We start from the raw sequence: 19,686 nt of genomic DNA on the forward strand, positions 1-19,686 counted from the left end.
TAGAGAAGAGGAGGAGGAGCAGAGGTAAGTAGAGAAAAAGAGAAGCAGAGGTAAGTAGCGAAGAAGAGGAGGAGAAGGAGCAGAGGTAAGTAGAGAAGAAGAGGAGGAGCAGAGGTAAGTAGCGAAGAAGAGGAGGAGTAGGAGAAGAGGTAAGTAGAGAAGAAGAGGAGGAGTAGGTGCATAGGTAAGTAGAGAAGAGAAGGAGCAGAGGTAAGTAGAGAAGAAGAGAAAGAGTATGAGCAGAGGTAGGTGGAGAAGGAGAGGAAGAGGAGCAGATGTGGAAAGAGGAGGAGGAGGAGCAGAGTTAAGCAAAGAAGAAGAGGAGCAGCAGAAAAGAGAAGAGGAGGAGGAAGAGCAGATGTGGAAAGGGAGAAGGAGGAGGAGGAGCAGAGTAAAGCCAAGAAGAAGAGGAGGGAGAGCAAAGGATACAAGGAGGAGGTGGAGAGAGGAAAAGGATAAAAGAAGAAGAACAGGGAGGAGCAGGAGGTGAGAGGGGAGGATAAGGGTTGGGGAGCAGGAGGAGGAAAAGAAAATAAGAGGAGGAGCAGGAGGTGAGGAGGATGAGCAGAGAAGAGGAGGAGCAGAGAATAGAAGAGGAGCAGGAGGTGAGGATGAGGGGCAGAGAATAGAGGAGGAGGAGAAGAAGAGAAGAGGCGGGGAGCAGGAGGTGAGGAAGGAGGAGAAAAGATGTGGGGGGAGGAGAAGAGGAGGAGGAGCAGGAGGTTAGAGAGGAGGATCAGAGGAGGAGCAGGAGGTGAGGAGGATGAGCAGAGAAGCGGAGCCACAGGAGAGGAGGAGAAGAGAATAGAAGATTAGGAGGAGCAGGAGGTGAGGAGGAGGAGCAGAGAAAAGAAGAGAAGGAGAAGAAGGGAAGAGGCAAAGAGCAGGAGGTGAGGAAGGAGGAGAAAATGTGTGGGGGGAGGAGAGGAGCAGGAGGTGAGGAGGAGGAGCAGAGAATAGAGGAGGAGGAGAAGAGAAGAGGCGGGAAGCAGGAGGTGAGGAAGGAGGAGAAAAGATGTGGGGGGAGGAGAAGAGGAGGAGCAGAGAATAGAAGAGAAGAAGAGGCGGGGAGCAGGAGGTGAGGAGGAGGAGCAGAGAATAGAAGAGAATGAGAAGAAGAGGCACGGAGGAGGAGGTGAGGAAGGAAGCAGGAGAAAAGGTGTGGGGGAAGGAGAAGAGGAGGAGGAGCAGAGAAGAGAAGAGGAGGAGAAGAGAAGAAGAGTGGGAGGAGGAGCAGGAGGAGGCTCTCCGTGATCATCCTCGTGCAAAGTTAAAGGAGCCAGGTTTCTCGGTCTCATTGGCAGCTGGATCCGACGGACCTCCTCCTCTCCGTCTCCCCCGCACTGAGGAGGGATCTGTGAAGGGGAGGCGCGAGCGGAACCTCGACCCGCTCAGTCCCACAATTAACCTTTTGATGATCAGATCCGTCATGAGGCGCAGGTGCGGAGACTTTGCGATCCGGCGCAGCTGAGCGTCTGTGACGCACTCTCTCGTCAGTCCGGGACAAGATGCACGCCGGGATAGAAGCCGGGACTCCATCCCTGATCTGATCCTCCTGCGGACCCTCTCGCTCTCCCCCCTCTTGTTGTCTTTTATCATCTCTCTCTCCGGCTCGTGCGGACGGCGTGAAATGAGCACCTCGACCCGCCCGCGTGTCGCTTAAGAACCAGGTTTTTTTTTTTGGTTTTTTTTTGGGTTCTTTCTCAAGGACGCGATCTGTGGTTTGAAGAGGACATGGAGCAGCAGCAGCAGCAGCAGCAGCAGGAGGACACGAGCAAGAAGAGCGTCATGACGTCCAAGATGTTCAAAGTTCGCAAGAGGAGGGAGATGCTCCTGGTCCAGGTGTGCTTCATCTGCAGCGTCCTCTTCGTGGCGTGGAGCATGTCCGCGCTGCTGACCAGGACAGGTGAGTCCATCGATCCTCAAGGGCAACCATTTATTTATTTGATTTCTCGCGCATTCTTTTTTTTTTTTTTTACCGTGTGTGCGCGTGCACGTGTGTGTGTGTTGGCGTCTGCCGCAGTGTGCGAGAGAGGGAGAGACGCGTTATCACGGCACACCTCGTGGATCACGTGCACGTCACGGTCGAGACACGCGCACACACACACACACACACACACACAGTCCTCCGCGTCCCCACGTTCGTCGATCGTGCGCACACGCACGCGCTTCAGTAAAAGTCTCCCCCAGGCCTGGCACGAGCCTTCCCAAAAAACGCCTGAGTTATGTAACCCGCGCGACGTCTGTGACACACCGCCGGGGTTCAGAGGTCAACTCGTGAGGACCCCCCCCCCCCTCCACACACACCCCTCGTCCACAGGAGATGTTTGACTATTGACCTCGGTCCGTTTGAACGCTTTAATTTGTAATGGTCACGTCCCACTAGTGATTTTTCTGTTTCCAATAATAAACCCACCTTTTCTGTTTACCCGCATTTAAAATGGGGGTTCATCACATAACCCTGTTGTTAGGCCAATGCTTTCGATTTTGTTTCACGAAACTTGTTGCTCAAATGACAATTCCAATATGGCCGTCTAGTTTCCACATAGAAAGTTAGCTTTTGAATTCTGACCCGCTCTAGTAGAAGAACTCACATTTCTCCGATTCTTAAAACTCTTCACTGGCTTCCAGTTTCTTTCAGGATCAACTTTAAAATTCTTACTTTCAGATCTATTCATGGTCAGACTCCTCCTTACATCACTGATCTGATCCAGCCTTACACTCCAGCTCGGGCTCTGAGGTCTGTGGATCAGAATCTACTGATGGTTCCTCGCACACAGGGATTGTTTAAGCGCTTTGAGACCCTGGTCTAGAAAAGCGCTCTATTAATATAAATTACTTACTTTAACTTAAATTCAAATTTCACTCATTTTCTACTCGCCCTCTTGTCGACCAAGGGTTGGGATCATTTTCAGAGAAATCTGTTCCTTATTATAGTTAAAGTGTTTATACAAATATATGTTTGTCCATTTTAATGTAATCTGATCAAAATATTGCACTTCAAACCTCCATGCTGCTCGTCTTTAATGTTTGTATTTAAGCCTCGACGAGAGGAATTGTTTTCGAAATATGTAAAACTCTGTGTAGGATTTAGGACTTTACGCTGCTGCTCCAAATTATATACTTAAGTTTTTCACAAAACAATTCCTCTCGTCGAGGCCACAATGGAAGAGGGACGTTACAGACGAGCAGTATGGAGGTATTTGGATGTTTTTAAGTGTTTTTCTAGACGAAGATGAAGACAACTGAGCTCAAGTCGCTACATTAAAATGAACAAACATTTTTTCCATAACTCTAAAAAGTAGCAGGTTTCTCTGAAAATAATCCCAACCCTTAGTCGACTCTAGGGTGAGTAGAAAATGAACTTTCACAACTGGACAATTTAGATCGGGAACTGTTTGAGTAATTGAGTAACGGAATCATCCGAAATACAATCAAATGTGTTTGTCATTCTGATATTGTGATGTGCTTTAATGTAGCGTTGGGTGAATTTTTATATTGTCTGAGCTGTGTTTACATACGATTTTGTCAGGATTTTTTGATTTGGCAGCTAGGCTAATGCGCTACGCTGCCATCTCAGTCCGCCATGCTCGTTCGGTATGTTGAAGCTTTTTTTTTGTTTTAAGTGCCCAAAACTTTATCTGAACAACATACAACTTAAAATTTTACTCATTTCACTTTCTACTCGCCGTCATTTTGATTGATTTGATTATTTTCAGGGTAATCTGTTCCTTTTTAGAGTTATCGACAAATGTTTGTTAATTTTAATGTAGCGATTGTAGCTCAGTTGTCTTCGTCTAAATCTTTGTCCAATATACCCACTTAAAACATTTATATACCTTCATACTGCTCGTCTGGAACTTGTAAATTTGTATTAAAGCTTTAGGCAGCAACTGATACTGATATCTTCAGATAAAAACAAGCTTAAAATATAGACTTTTTAAAAAGATTTGTTGGTAACTATTCCTCATGTCGAGGCTTCAATACAAGATGGACGTTAGACGAGAAGTATGAAGGTATTTGGATGTTTTTAAGGGTTTTTTTTTGGACTAAGACAACTGAGCTCCAGTCGCTACATTAAAATGAACAAACATTTTTGTCTATAAATTAGATTTTTTTTTTTTTAGCTCAACTATTATTTTAACTAAAACATTTTCTTTGTCTATGGGATCATTTTCCAAACATCCTTTCGTTTTGTCACTTCCCGGTCCGACCACATTCCCTCCGACCGAATATTTCCAGGCTACAGATGATAAAGTTGCTGTTTGGCTAAACTGTGTCCCATGTCATTTTAAACTAATGAGTAATCAATACATTTAAATAGTTAAAATAAAATGGAACAGCTTATTTAGTCATTGCATGTTTATATTACATTAGCTAAAATAACACTTGTGACTAAACAAACACTGTTCAGCGAATCAGTGGTGTCGGCTGAAGGTCACTTGTGTGTTGGGTTAACTTGTGTTTTTGTTAATATATTCTGTGTACAATGTGTCCTCCAATGGTTCCTTTGAAGATTTGCTCATGCCGCCAAACATTCACCAAAATGCATCCAATATGGCCGCCGAAGCTTTGCATCGCTAGCTTTAATGTCTAGCGTTGCAATTTAAATGGAGTCATGTACGCATAAGTTTCATCGAATATTGTGAAGTAAATTCAAAGTTCACTGTGGATCACGTATTGTTTTTTTTAAGTTAACGTAGTATCAGGGGAACCGTTTTGACTTTAAGTTCTTAGAACATCTTATTTTTTAAACATTTTTATGACATGTTTTCCATTTTGTTTCTAATTCAATGAGCATAGTTTCCAAAATGACAAGATAACTGAAGTGTATCTACTATCGACTTTATTGATAATTACTCGTATGTTGTGATCCACTGAAAAAAGTAGCATTCGGGCTCTATCTTGCGTTTTAATTCGGCTCCTACTAAAGTACTGTTTTATTTTCTTTGTTAGCAACTAGCTTGCTTGGCTAATGCTACGATTCACCCATTTAAAGTTTCACGGGACTAGTTAGTCAAGTTTCAAAATGGCTGCCGGTAATTGGCCAAAATAAGTGTTAGCTTTAAGCTAATATCTGCGTTATTGTCATCAAACGTTGAGTATAAACTGTGACTGAGAATGTTTGCGACTCATTAATCTGTCGCACATATTAGCTGTAAAAAGAAATTGATGCTTGTTTCGTCTCAATATATTAAAAAACAGAATTTTAAAATCCTTTTTCCTATCTTTTTATTTGATTTATTCCAGTACGCCGTGTGACTACATATCTCTTCAACATGACCTGGAGCTGATTTGGTCACATTGTGAAAGAGGGTTTAAACGAAGGTTTACAAAAAAAATGGAAGTTGATCATGAGATAATATTTTGTATAAATATCTGTTACATGTGGATTCAGGAATCTTCCATAACTTTATGACCAGGTGACTTTTTTTTTACCGTCTGGCAGAATGGTGGTCCTTAACTAGCTCTTTGTCTCGGGCATGAAACTAATAATGATGTTAATTATATATATTTATTTTGTTTATTTATTGTCATTTTTGTTTCTGTTTAGTCACACGTTAAACCTCATTACTTGCACAATCCCTGAATAATCTGCTGTTGGTTTTATGCAGATGACGCGGTATGATTAAAAACTAAAATGACATTTTGAACCCATCCAGGAGTATGGGATGCAGTCATTGTATTGTCCGACATGTAAAATTCCAGGTACCATCTACGCCGAAACACAAATGCTCCTTGAAAAGGTCAAGATCCATGTAAACCTGACGAGCGAGCCTGAGCCACTGTGTAGAATGTAGAGGAGAAAGAGGTGGTTAAAAAAACAAAAAACAACCAACCTCTCCATGCACTTAAAATATTGAATTTTAGCATGTGTGCACGAGCGATTAGCTCTAAGCTCTGTCCCCGGACACTGTCTGGATCCGTCCATCTGCACCCACTTGGAGCGCAGCAGCAAACAAGTGCACATGCGCATTACCTTTTTATTAATCACATTAAAACAAGAGGTTTAACTGATTTATCCTGGTATGATACAGTGTATACGGATGTTGGCGGTGGAAAATGTCAAAAGGCATTTATCTTTAGAGGTATTATTAATTTATTCGTAATGTTATTTATTTTTGATTAAAAAAAAAAAAAAAAAAAGTTGTGTATAAATATTGGTAAAAGGTTGAATGGATTATATATATTTTTTTCTTCAAACTGTTTTCTCAATATTTCAAAATATTAACTTCTTTACCCACGCATTACACATTTCTGTTCTCATTCGGATCATTTCAGTTGCTTTGATTAAAAAAGAAATTAATATTTTCTTTCAATTAAAACAACGTGCTTTTAGTCACAAAGCAATTATTTCATTTTTTTTTTCCGCCCTCGAATCCATTATTTATTGTTTTTGGAAGATCATTTCTAATGATATCTTAAGTAGTTCACTTTGATTTGTTCCAGTATAATAATAATAAAATATTCATGTATATCCAACTCATTGCATTCGTCCTGTATATCAGTACTATGTCAATAAATGTATACATTTTAATTGGTGTTCTGGACAAAACATTGAATTATTTAACAAATGTGAAGAGATTTTTTTTTTTTTTAATGACAAGTGAGGCATTTTTGAATATAATAACTAAAATTTACAATATTCTGAACGTAACTATTGGGGCGTCTCCTGTGGGGTTTGTTTGAAGCCACTGTTATCATTACATGTGTTTGACTGGTGCAGTGTTGCTGAGGTTGATCTATACCAGGGATGCTCTCAAGGTGACACCCACGCGTGTTTGATGTGCGAGCGAGAGAGCGAGAGAGAGGGGGAAAAAAAAAAAAGAAAAGGAAAAAAGCTGGACCTCCCACCCGTGAATGAAAAGCTGGCCATAATCTGATCTGTGTAATTGAATTGCTGCTGCCCACTCGTCTTTTATAAAACCGTCACAACAGGAACATGCGTTTGTCATGTCGAGGTACGACGTGTGTGCGTGCACTCGGTTGATGGTGTGTGTGTGTGTGTGTGTGTGTGTGCGCTTGAGAGTGAGTGACGGGATGATGTGCTGAATGGCCCAGATGGATGGGATTTGATGTAGTACTCTTGTCTTTACAGGAGGGGTGGAGCGCTACATGCTGTCATGCAGGACATTCTGTGTGTGTGTGTGTGTGTGTGTGGCTCAGCATGGATAGAACCAACACACACACACTCTGCCTCACGGTCATGGCCGGAGGAATTCTGTGCTGTTGGCAATTTTGGGTGAAAGGTCAGATGGACGCGGAGACGAAGAATGATGGACGCGTGTCCTTGTTCCGTCGCTCGGCTTTTCTGAGTTGATGGAACGTCACCGGAGGACGTCGTGACACACACACACACGTACACAAACGCACACACTGCAAGCTGTGATGGACGCGTTTGCCGAAATTCTTTGATCTCTGGAGACTAATTTCTCGTCTGCTGTGTGTAGCGCGGCGACACAGGACACAACCATGACATCGTGGACGCACACTGAATGTCAATAAGACGTTCACTTGTCAGCGACTTATGGCTGTTCCTGCAATTTTACTGTATATTTGAACAGGAAAAAAACACTGGATTCCAGGGCCGGGTCTAGACAGGCATGTATGAGGGGGCAGCCACAAATCTTGAGGGGGCATTGTGCTGTTACTTACTTACTTACTTACATGTAAGTTTGAGAGGGCACAACATTTATTTGAGGGGGCCAGGCCCCCTCTTGCCCCTGCCTAGACCCGGCCCTGCTGGATTCTGTGACTGTTTCCCTTCAGGGTATAATATTAAAATCCTTTTTTTATTTTTTATTAATTTAATATTTTAAAAGGTGTTAAAAATAATATAGTTTATATTAACTTTATAATGAAAAACCCTTAAATTTAGAATTTTTGTATTCAATGAATGAACAAGTTGACGCAGACGTTTAACAGGAAGTAAAAAGTCAAGTGCTAATGCTAACGTAGCTCCAGACCAGAGCATGCTAACTACTGCTTTAGAACTTCTCTTACATCCAAGGTAATGAAACAAAAACAAGTATTGCTTTCTTGCTGAGTATACCTAACATTTATTTCGCTGTCAAGGTTTGTTATAAAGTAGCATTTAGCTTTATTAAGTCAAATTTATTTTTTTCGTTTTTCTTTAGGGGTTAGCGATTAGCTCGTAGCATAAACAGTGGAGAGGTGTCGCTATGACCTAAGCTAGTTACTGACAACTTAAATAAGCTTTTTTTTGTTAAACAATTTGATCAAAGAAACATTAACTTTGTACCGACGCTTCGATTTAAATTAATATCACGTTAATAAATCGTCAGTAAATAAATATGAAATCACTATGAAACTAAAAATGTAAGCGTTTATTAGCTATTGCTTTAATCGGCAGTGTTAATGCCTAAAGTATAATAACATTTTCCCTTCAAATAGTATTAAAAAAAAGCAGGGAATTTAACAGTGATTATGAAATTGGTATGTGTGACTGTGGTTGAAAACTATTGACAAGGTTCATTAATATTAAGGTTTGTTTGATAAAAGCAACCGCGTGATTTTCCGCAGAAATTGATTCTTCCTTGACGACACGCGTCTTCTATAATGGAAAAAAAAAAGATCATTTATTTTTTTGACCCCCTGGTGCATCACTGTAATCTCAAACAATCAGAAACGAGCCAGCAATGCATCGTGGGAAGTCTCCCAGAGACGGAGAGGATGAAGTTTGTGTATCAGAGTTGACACAAATGGAGTTTTGATTCTGTTGCTCCGTAAAAACCGTCTTCTCTAATTCGTCGTCCAGTCGGGGTCGGGCAGCTCACAGTTCAGTCAATGTTGGACTTGAAATGTCCTCTGCTTGTTATTTATCTGGGTCAATATTGGTCTCGCGCGGGGGTCACATTTTTTTTGTCTAAAAGGAACATTAGTTTGAGCAGCGACGGCTTTGCTGTCAAGTGGAACGTTTGGCTCTTTTCGGTTTGTGTTGCTTCGACATCGGCGCAGAGATTCTTCATCTCCTCTTCAGGCGATTTGTTTTTATTGTTGGCAGAATCTCGGCGCATGTGTGGGCTTCTTCAGAGACGAGGCTTTGTTTGTTTTAATGTTTTTAATCAGCCGTTTGAATTAAATGTATTCAAGTTAATGAAGCTTCAGTCGTGTGAACAATTAAAAGTACAATTGACAATTAAAGGGAACAATTAAAGGGCGGCGCTATTTCACATTTGGACAGTTTCACATTTTTTTGTAATCCTCAATTTTATTCATTAACAATGATGACTTGTTGAGTCACTTTAATTTGAATATAATACCAGTAACTTTCACGACAAGAGCCTTCACCTTGTTTTGTAAATTAACTGGATTGACGTCAAATATTTCAATTTGCTGCTATTTAAAGTGTTAACACTAAAGTTTTATTTGTTTTTAACTATCGATGAAGCCTTCGACGATTCAGTCACTATTTTTAGCACATTAGCTACGTTGGTGACAACATGCTCGCTAATACTTTTGCCACGAATTGGATAAGATATGCTACAAAATAAAGATATTCTAATGATGTATATTATTAAAAGAAATCAACATTAAGCTAATCGATAACCTTTATTAAACACTACTTTTTTAATAACTGTTTTTGTTCGATTTGTTTCAGGTCAATAGATTGTTAACATGATTTGGTAATAAATAAATACACAACTATTTTTCACATCATATAACATAATAAAATGTGAACACAGATGGTGAGTTTTTCCTCAATTAATTGTCAATGCATTCATTTATTAAAAATGCGCCATTAACTCTATTTTTTCTTAAACATGTGGAAGACGTTCAGGTGACTCTCACAAGAGATGCTTCAGGCAATAGTTCTGGTTGTGATGACAATTCTCAGTTGAAAACCAGTAAAAATGACTAGTCGGTCAAAACTTTGATCGACCTTCCTTGTGGTCAATTGGGTGATCAGGAAAATGTAATTGAGTTTAAAAGGTTTGAATCCGCCAAGAGGTTCTTCAACTCCTCATTGGATCTATTTATAAATGAGGAACGCTTGTGTAATCCTTTGTCTCGACCGTTTTAGGATTCCTGCCTTTAGATATGATTTAAGAGCCGTGCTCGGATTGTAATAGAAAAAGCCTTCGGGGAAACAAAGTCATGTTGTCGTCCTCGTGGTCATGAAGCATCAGAGTTTGCAACTCTTACAGTAGGGAAGTTAATTTTGTCGACGCACGATGCTTCGAAATGTCTCGCAGTCGGGTCACACGTTAAGAAATGTTTTACTGTGAGTCACGCACACAGCTTTGTTCCGTGACTGAGTTTTGATTTAACGTCTCACACTTGTTCCCACTCTTGGTTTAGGGGTTTTCAAGGAAAATTACATTCAGAATGCATGACCGAGGTTGTTTCAGTTAATGGTCCCTTTTGTAGTAACGTTCATAATTTTTTGATAAGTAAGATAGTTGTTGAAAGTTGTTTTTTTTAGCTGTTTTCTCTGCAAGTATTTTATCCTAATCTAATTCATATTTAGTTTTGTTGATTTTTGTGTGGTTTTACTCTTAATTTCGACCTATTTTTTTTGCTCTTCATTTTATAATAAATCTTCTGACTATCAGATTATATAATCGAAGCCACATAAATGATACATTTTTTAGGCGAAGCTCTTTAGTCATTAACAATATGATCTCAGACAAATTTAGCCTCTTGATCTGCCCAAAATCTAGACGTCAAATAGACGATGTCGATCTATTATGACCTACTTTAGTTTGTGGTTCCAAAGTAGTTATAATACATGATCAACATTGTTCCACCTTTAACTTAACTTTTTTTATATTGTTTACATAACACCTTTGCTATAAACGCAATCATTTTGATTTAGATCCATGTACATTTTAAGTAAAAAAAAAATATGCTTTTTCACTTTAATTACTTAAAGAGTTTTTAAAAGATTTGCTTTCATAGCCCTTTAGTCAGTGTTAGTAATCTGACAATGGTTCCTTGAAACTGAAGATCTCTCTGGAGCCAAATGTTCCCTGGGGATAAAAGGTGTTTTTTCCGGTCAATATTCAATTTGGACGGCAGCTGAAGTGCTAATTGTTTGAAGGCTGTTGCTCATGAGATGGATGTGCGAGTCTGAAAAAGGTCAGAAGTTAAAAGGGAGGGAAGGGAAAGGAAGTCTCACTAACTTGCTGCCTCATTTAAAAAAAAAAAAGTTTTTTGTTTATGTGCAATTTTACATAATGGAATTAGGGACAGCGGGTTCATGTCCTTATTACAGAGGCTTAAGAGTTGTTCTATGAATATATGAGACGTCAACACCCCTCCCACGTCTAACCCTCGCCCCCAACATGATGTCACACGCCGACCACATTTCGACGCGTCGTTCGCTATTAAAAATGTCGTGACAGAAACTTTTTAAGGGATTAAAGAGAAAAGACATTTCGGATTAATGACCGAGATCATGATGATGGATGTTCCGGGTTCTCGAGACCCTCCCCGCCTCATCAGCCACACGCATCTGTAATGACACTCGTGCACGCGTCTTCCCTGCCAATGAGCTTCAAGTACACTCAATGTCACTTTGTGAATTAAACCTGCGTTGTTGTGTTCCAGGCCACGGGATGACGGTGGAGACCCATCCGGACACGGAACCCTGGGGAAGACGGCTCATGGCGTTCGTGTCCGTCAATGAGACGGAGCCCAAAAACTGTTCTGAACCAGGTACTCTTCGTATACATGTCACTGATTGTACACAATGAATGATTCTCGATCCAGATAATGGATCAGCTACCACAACTTTTACTTGACTCAGTTGCATCAGTTGCCAAATCATCATTCTTTATTTTTATAACTTCATGCAGGTATGTCTATTAGGACACATGTGGTTTCAAAATGGTCAAATATTTGTGTTAGGGGATTTTTTTCCTATGATTTCATTAATTTGTTCATTTAAAAAAAAGGAGTAAATTTCAATTTAGATTTTATATTAGTATTAAAGCATCTCAAAATAATTTATCGGAATCTTTTATTACAAGTGTTGTAAACACGACACAGGAATTTGTTTAGTGACATATCAGAATAAACAATGAAATATTAATTATTAGATTCATAAAATACAATCAATTACAATAATACATTACCATTAAATGACATGGGTATAATAATTAATACAAATAAAATACACTTAATTTAATTAAACAATATTCATCATCAGGACAGCTGACGGGTAGAAAGAGCTTTTGAACCGTGACGTTCTGGTCCGTAATGATCAGTCTCCTGCCGGACGGGAGTGGTTGAAACCGGGGGTGTTCCGGGTGAGAGGGGTCGGCTTGTTTTATTACAAGATTGATTAATTAATTGTTTTTATACATTAGATTTATTTCTTGTTATTAAAGTTCTTTGTACAACTAATTAAAATGACGCACCCGGTTTGTATAACATTACTAAACGACTACAATGTGCAAAGGTGTACAACAGCGGTAAACAATTTGAATGCGTACCACTATACCCCTGAAATGTGTACCGATACTCCCCTTAAATGTGTATTGTTACACCCCTATCATGCGTACAGTTGCGAAGTGTTGTACGGCTTAATGCGTACATTTTTGAGTCGCCCTTATGGCTTATAAGTGATAGATTTGTGATTACTTTGAGATCTATTTCAAATCATTTTTATTTTCTTCCCTTAATCTCTATTAAAAATATGAGATGAAAGATGTTTTCAAATGAAGTCAGTCACAGAATAAACTACATAATAAAAAAATTGAATTTACATTTTGGTCCTCAGGTTAGGGCTAATAGTGAGTTTTCTTTCTTTTGCATTGTAAGTACTTTGCATCTGCTGGTCATAAACCAACAAATATTTGATTTATGACTAGCACTTGCTAGAGTGAGGAGCAGGAGGTAACATGACCTAATCTTTTCTCTGTCATCCTAACAATTGAAATGCCTCTTGAGTTGGAGGACATTTCTGTTGCCGCTGTGAGGTCAACATCCTGACAGAACCTCTAGTGACGTGCTCACCTGCTGTTACGGAGGCTGCATTTCTCAACCAAATTCAGGGGAAGGTTTGCGTATCATCTAGTTTTTTCCACGCGCTTTCGATTTCATGCAGAGGAAATGAATGTGTTGAGGTTCAGCTCCGCTATAAACACACACATTTCCATTTTCCATTTGCACTCATTTGGAGGAAGTTCAAGTGCAGCCTGAGGTAAACCCAGTGCTGTGTTTGGTTCAGTGCTCGTGTGGGTTTTCATTCTAGCGCTCCATGAGTTGTTGTCCATGGGTGTTAACTTAAACAACGCGTTTGATCCCAGGAGAGCTGGGGAAAAAAAAAAAACGGAGATATTTTGAATCACAAACATACTTGGATGAACCGAGTAGTCGGCCATGCAAACTCAAGATGGTGTTGGAAGAATGCAGCTCTCTGTTGCACTTTTAATCCTCTGAGCTATAATGGGCTATTAGAGGTGATGAGTATTGATCGAGTTAAAGGCATCAGCACACTAGATGATGTATTCTCCACTCGTGCTCATCCAAAAAAATAAGAATCTCTTTAGTGGAGGTCCTTGAAATTCATGGATTCGACCCAGTTTGTTGCCTAAACAACAATGTATTCCTAATTTAACCACAGAATAAGTTTGTGTTGCCTTCTTTTTAAACCCTCTTTGAATGGAAAGCCCTCGCTCGAGCTTCTTTGACGCTGATTAAAAATGCATAAGGGATGAAGAAATTCAAACTTGAGTTCTATTTATATCTCATTACCCTGCTCCAGTGCCTCGGCTGGCCCTTAAATCTCAACTGAGACTGATGCCTACTGTCCTGTGGATCCTCCGGTTCACATAGAAGCTTCTCCAAAGACCACATTTAAACAATAACTTAAAATTGATTTTTGTTGGTTTTTTTTTTTACAAAAAAATGGTAGAATCAAGTTTTTTTTTTTTCTCTAAACCAACACAATTCTTATAGAGTTAGTTCATACCAGTTAATAAAGAGACAACGTGCTTGTGATATTTATCCCAGGTACTTTCTGTCTGTATTGCTTGTTTTTCTTTAAGATTCTACAGCAAACAAGCTTAAAATATCCGCATTTATTTTTTTCCGAACAAGAAGGATGTTACAGACGAGCAGGGTGGAGGTATTCGGATGTTTTTAAGTGTCTTTTTGAACGAAAGATGAAGACTACTGAGCCTCAGTCGCTACATTAAAATGAACAAACATTCTTGTCTTTAACTCTAAGGGTTGGGATTATTTTCAGAGTAATCTGTTCCTTTTTAGACATGAGGGTGATTAGAAAAATGAGTTGGGTTTGAATTTTGGGTGAACTCATAAAATAATTGATTTAAAGTGATGTGTGAAATGGGCTCCTTTGCAGAGGTATGCACCGTCTCTGTGCTCGTTTTTTGAACTGGTCCCTTCATTGGTACCTCGGGAAGATTATTCCACCCGTCCATCGGAAACAAAGATACTTGTAAAACTTTAGAAGGACGGTCTGATGGTGCAGTTTTTCTCTTTCCCTCCCTCACTTTATTGTAGATTGAAATGTCAAAGTGATTCTCTTGCACCTAAAGTGTGTGTGTGTGTGTGTGTGTGTGTTGTTGGGTCGGCACAATGCTGCGTTGAGTCAGTCCTCGGCGCTTGGAATGATGCAATTCCTGTGACTTGTCGGCATGCATCACAGTCCAGTTCTAACCCAAATGGTGTGTCAGAGAAACACCTAAGAACACGCCATATCAGGAACTCACTTCATTTGAATCATTTGAAAAGCAAATTGGAAGAAATGTACTGACGTAGCATTCGGATCTAGAGACTACATTTCTCAGTATCGGCTTTTCCCTCGCTGGTATAAAAGCTGGTCCAGCATTAGTCCAATCCAGGGGTGGATGCCCAGGGCCTACACAGCTGAAGATGGTTGTCAAGGAAATTCTCCCAGCTTCCATCTTGGCAACATAAGGTCAACCTGCTGCTTTAGCAAAGTGAGGTTTGTATTAAAGGAAAACGCAGTGATTCTCACCTACCTGACTCCATTCATCCCATAGTTGCAATGCCCCACATTTATTTTATTTATACTTTTTCCAACGGTAAAACTTCTGCATTAAAGAAGGCGTATACTTTATACAGATAATTTTATTAGTGGAGGACTAGAAATGTGTATTCATCAACATTTATCATTCATAATGAGATTTTTTTTTTTTTTTCTTTTAAGGTGGGTTATGTTTTGTCAGAAGTACAATTTTGAAATCTCATAATTGTACAAAGGGAACTTTAAGGGCAACTAATAAAACTCTCCTGACTCACTCATGTTTCAAATATTAAAACTCTTCCTCTCCAAGATGCAGTAAGTCCCTCATCATGACCATGTTTTAAACATATTACTCTATAAAGTTCTATTCTGAAATCTGGGCGAAAAAGTAGTTACGAGAGCAGAGTCCATTATGACGTAATAATGGCTTCGATCCTCCTCCAGCCAGCCGTAATCAGGCCATGCTTTGTTTATACAACGAGTCCCTTAGAGTTGGAGACTTCCGGGATTCAGGATGCGCCATGACAAACCTTGACGCTTGACCAATCACAGCAGAGTGGGTGTGGCTATGATAAATAAGATTTAATCTCCAGAAAAACAATAGAGGTGCAAGATCTATTCAAGAGGGTTTAAATGGTTTAGTTGGCAATTGAACAAAAAGCAAAAAAAGAGCAAACTATTCACTTTTAAATATATAAATTCGTACCCCATTATTAAACGTACTGTTCGCCTTCCTGATTTGATTTTAGTTTACATCTCATTTCACTTGGAAAGTTGCTGAGTCACTGTGGGAGCACCTTCGGTTTCAAGAGTTAGATTATAAAATCCCAACTAAGCATTATCTTTCAGAGAATATCTGGGTCACTTGTGGACTCCAGAAAAACTGTCAATTTAACACCTAAAATGAGCGTTAAATTGACGTTTTTTCCTGGAGTCCACAAGTGACCCAGTAGGACTAACATGATTATTCATTCATTAATGGTCACAGCAGTCTGGATCCCCCCGGCTTTGGTGTTGTAACCAGCTATTATGTATAATCGAGCAAAACAAACAGTGTTTGCACGGCTGACGTTCAGCTCTGCGGCATGAGGACTGACTTCTGACAGGGCTCTTTTGAAACCAGCTCCAAATGACTAGATTATATCCTGGGACTCTTCCTCCTAATCCTTGAGGATTACCTTTCACCCTCTCAAATCTCTGCTGCGCCGGAAACATGAGGGAGGAGAAAAAAAAAAGTCAACTCCATTAATTCTTAGAGGCACCAGACAAAAATTCCTCATTTCTCACGTCTGTGCCCGTGGTCATATGACGCTTTGTTCTTGGTCATGTGTATGACTCCTTTGTTGGAGGATTTCTTCCTGCTTATATTGCTCATTTTGACATGTAATCAACATCATGACTGTTTCAAATCCTTTAAGTTAACAAGCAGTTTATTCATCCTGTGGATCACGGAATGATCTTTTAGCTCCGTCTTCACTGTGGACATTGATTAAATCCACATGTTTTCTAATTTCATACCACAAAATCTAATTATTGTTTAAGGACCGCTAAATATTCAAAATCGGAATTCACTTCGGGTGAAGGATAGGAACAGAAATGGAGAAACGGTGAGACTAGTTTAAAATGCGCACCAAAAAAATAAAGAAGTTCAACATAAATAAGCAAAAGTTTTGTATAAATTAAATTGAAAAATGGTTAAAATAAAGTTTGTACTCGTCAACACATCTGAATGTATTTAAACTTTAATTCAGAAATTGATTAAAATCATTATGTACTATGTAAGTAAGTAATATTTATTTATATAGCGCTTTTCGAGACCAGGGTCACAAAGCGCTTTAACAATCAAAACAATACTCAAAACAGTACATACTTCAAAGATCAAGACAACACCGAGAACAACACAGGAGTTCGATGTGTGTGTGTGTGTATATATATATATATATATATAACTAACCTGAAATGTTGGTGTAATTAAAGTATTTTATTCATCCAGGTTAGCCTCACTGAGATTTAAAATCTGTTTGCAAAAGAGACATGGCCAGGATGCACAGCAAAAACAGTCACACACAAAAAACACAATTACAAATTAAATATTAAATACAGTAGTACAACATAAAAATAAGATGACTAAAAACATTCACAATTTCCGATGGTGTCCGACGTCAAATTCCTGAAATCAGCCCTAATTTGTTAAGAGTTCGTAGATCCTGAAGTTGCTTTTGCACCTTATTCCTTTAAAAGCTCCAATACAAAATACTCCAGACTCTGGGACTATGTTGATACAAGCAGATGATTCCAGGATTACTCTGAGCCGAGGTACTAATGAGGACCGATACATGCCTGTATGTACAAGTAATTCTTCAGGAATGGCGAATGAAATTGATGCTGACGTTTGGTCATCCTGGGGTTTGCAGAGAAAATGCTGAGATTTAAGTTTAATTCACTAGTGAAGGACTTTGACTTTTAATTGTAGCACAAGTGCGTCCACTTGAGGACGGTATACTTGGAATTAGGACGGTAGTACAAATATATATATTGCTACTTAAGCAAGAAACATTTGTGGAGCTATTAAGCTTGGAACAGGGAATGGGCAAAGAATGTATTGTATTTCAGTTAAGTTGATCTAAGCTGTAAAATTCTTTTGAGGAAATGCTAAGGTTGAGACTCTTTGTGTACTCGTGTAAAGTACTCTGAGAACATGAGATTGGAATAATGAGATTTATGGAAAGACCAGCAGAATGTGGACGTCAGAACTGGACTTGCAATACGATAAATTTTGGGGGAAGTATTGTTTGTATATTGAAGAAAACCAAGCCTGGACAAAGGGTACAAAGTTTAATACTGGCTAGTAGCTGCTAGTAAGGTCTACAAGGTATTAAAAAAAAAGGTAGTCCCGGAGTATCAGTTGGTACTTGTTAGATTTGGTATCACCGTTCCTGGTCTGATAAGGAGTATTTAGAAGATTTAAAAGGAAATGTTCTCAGGCGTGTCCTTCACCATGTCACTGATGGTTTCGGTTAATTGTAAAACATCCGTTAATTAAATGGCGGCTATATTCCCATGAGCCGTCCCACTTCAGATGCCTGCTTTAGTGAAGACTGACAAATCCTTGCATTGGTTTGGTCTTCAACAACACTTGTCATCCTACGATTTGCACATATATTTATAAATGTATATATTTATAAATGCGTATTAGTCCCATCGACACCACCAGATGCAGGAGCTCGTACTCACGATCAATGGTCTCCATTGCAACGACCACTTTGGTTGCTACTGGAGTACCGTGAGTTGTAAACTCATAGAGCAGAATCCATTCATCTGTCGACAAATATTTGACAAAGCGTTTGTTGTCGGGACAAATCTGCGGTGATTGGAAACGGTCAAAGCCTTTGGAAAAGGCCTGACGATTCATCTCTTATCTGGTGCGCAGCACACGGCATTCATATTGTTTGGTTCTCTGAAGTATTTTTGCATCTAATGATCTACCAGCGATGACAACGGCCTGAGCCCCTCCAGGGGAAGACGTGAACTGTGGCTTCAGCAAAAGCTTGATCAAATGCAAATGATCATCGGAGGCCTTTTGTGTCCGTGCTGCGAGTGTGTGCATCATCAGAAAGTCTATTTAATTAGGCTGCTGTTTGTGTCGATTACAGTCCAGCCAGCTTTGGTTCGGTCTTCCTCATTATTTCTGTGATGGTCCGCTAAAGTCACTCCGGGTCCACTGGGCTATTAATGATGTTTGCTCTGTCCCCAGACTTTGGCATTTATTTAATCTGCTGCTGCCTATTGATGATCAACACAAAATAATAATTAGTTTCTGTTGGTACATTGTGATAGTTATGACAACCCTTTAAAATGATGCACTTCATAGAGCAAGGATTGTCCACTTGTCTGTGGTGAAATGTGTCTTAACTCCTGTGATGATATTAGGACGAGCACTTCCAAAGTCTGGTACCGTGTTGTAAAAATATTATACTATATTGCAATACTAATTGCATACCTGCTCTTTGCAGTTTTATAATACATTTAAATACATTGTCACAGAGAATTGGGGCCACTTAAGCAATTAAAATGTTATTAAAGTCGTATAAAATACTTTAATCTTGTAATAAATGATTTTCCTTTGAGTTGGGTTGAGTCAGTACTTGGGTGACTTACGTCCATCTGTCAAACTGAGCCTGAGAAACCTGGGTGTTGTATTGGACAAAGACATGTCTCTAGTTCAACACTGCAGAAAACTGACCAGAAACTGTTTCCTTCAACTGAGAAAAATCTCTAAACTACGGAAAATGATGTGTCGACACGATCTGGAGCTTGTAATCCATGTGTTTGTGTCTTCTCGTTTGGACTACTGTAACCGTTTATTTTGGTGTCTAAACAAGAAGAAGCGAGAATACTGACCGGCTCTAGTAGAAGAACTTGCATACTTTTTTTTCTTTGCCTTTTTAAAGCATGCATTTTAGCTATGTGTTTTCGATTGTTAAAGCGCTTTGTGACCCTGGTCTAGAAAGGCGCTTTACAAACGACTATTACTTACTTACTTTACAAGACACTCAGCATTGTTCATGTTGACGAAGTTTCTCTATTTTAATACGACTGTAATCTCGTAATAAATGCATTTTTTTTGTACTCCTTTAATGTCGTGATCAATTATTTTCGTCAGACTTTAGTTTCGTAATCAAATAAAATGAGTGGTCCTAATA

The 19,686-nt window shown here is 39.4% G+C and overlaps 1 protein-coding gene across 2 annotated transcripts in view; it reads left to right on the forward strand.

Annotated features, from left to right (window-relative positions):
• The first annotated feature begins 1,225 nt into the window (after positions 1-1,225).
• Positions 1,226-19,686, forward strand: part of slc24a4b (solute carrier family 24 member 4b) — a 45,599-nt gene continuing 27,138 nt past the window's right edge. The window contains exons 1-2 of one of the 2 annotated variants that reach the window (XM_087805762.1): positions 1,226-1,906; positions 11,575-11,682. In XM_087805762.1, the coding sequence (XP_087661888.1) occupies positions 1,735-1,906; positions 11,575-11,682 (280 nt within the window). In that variant the 5' untranslated portion in view covers positions 1,226-1,734. The remainder of the gene's footprint in view (positions 1,907-11,574; positions 11,683-19,686) is intronic. The other variant, XM_087805761.1, reaches the window with a different exon arrangement.

The sequence above is a fragment of the Callionymus lyra genome, chromosome 13, assembly GCF_982586985.1.
Source record: "Callionymus lyra chromosome 13, fCalLyr1.hap1.1, whole genome shotgun sequence".
Taxonomy (NCBI): domain Eukaryota; kingdom Metazoa; phylum Chordata; class Actinopteri; order Syngnathiformes; family Callionymidae; genus Callionymus; species Callionymus lyra.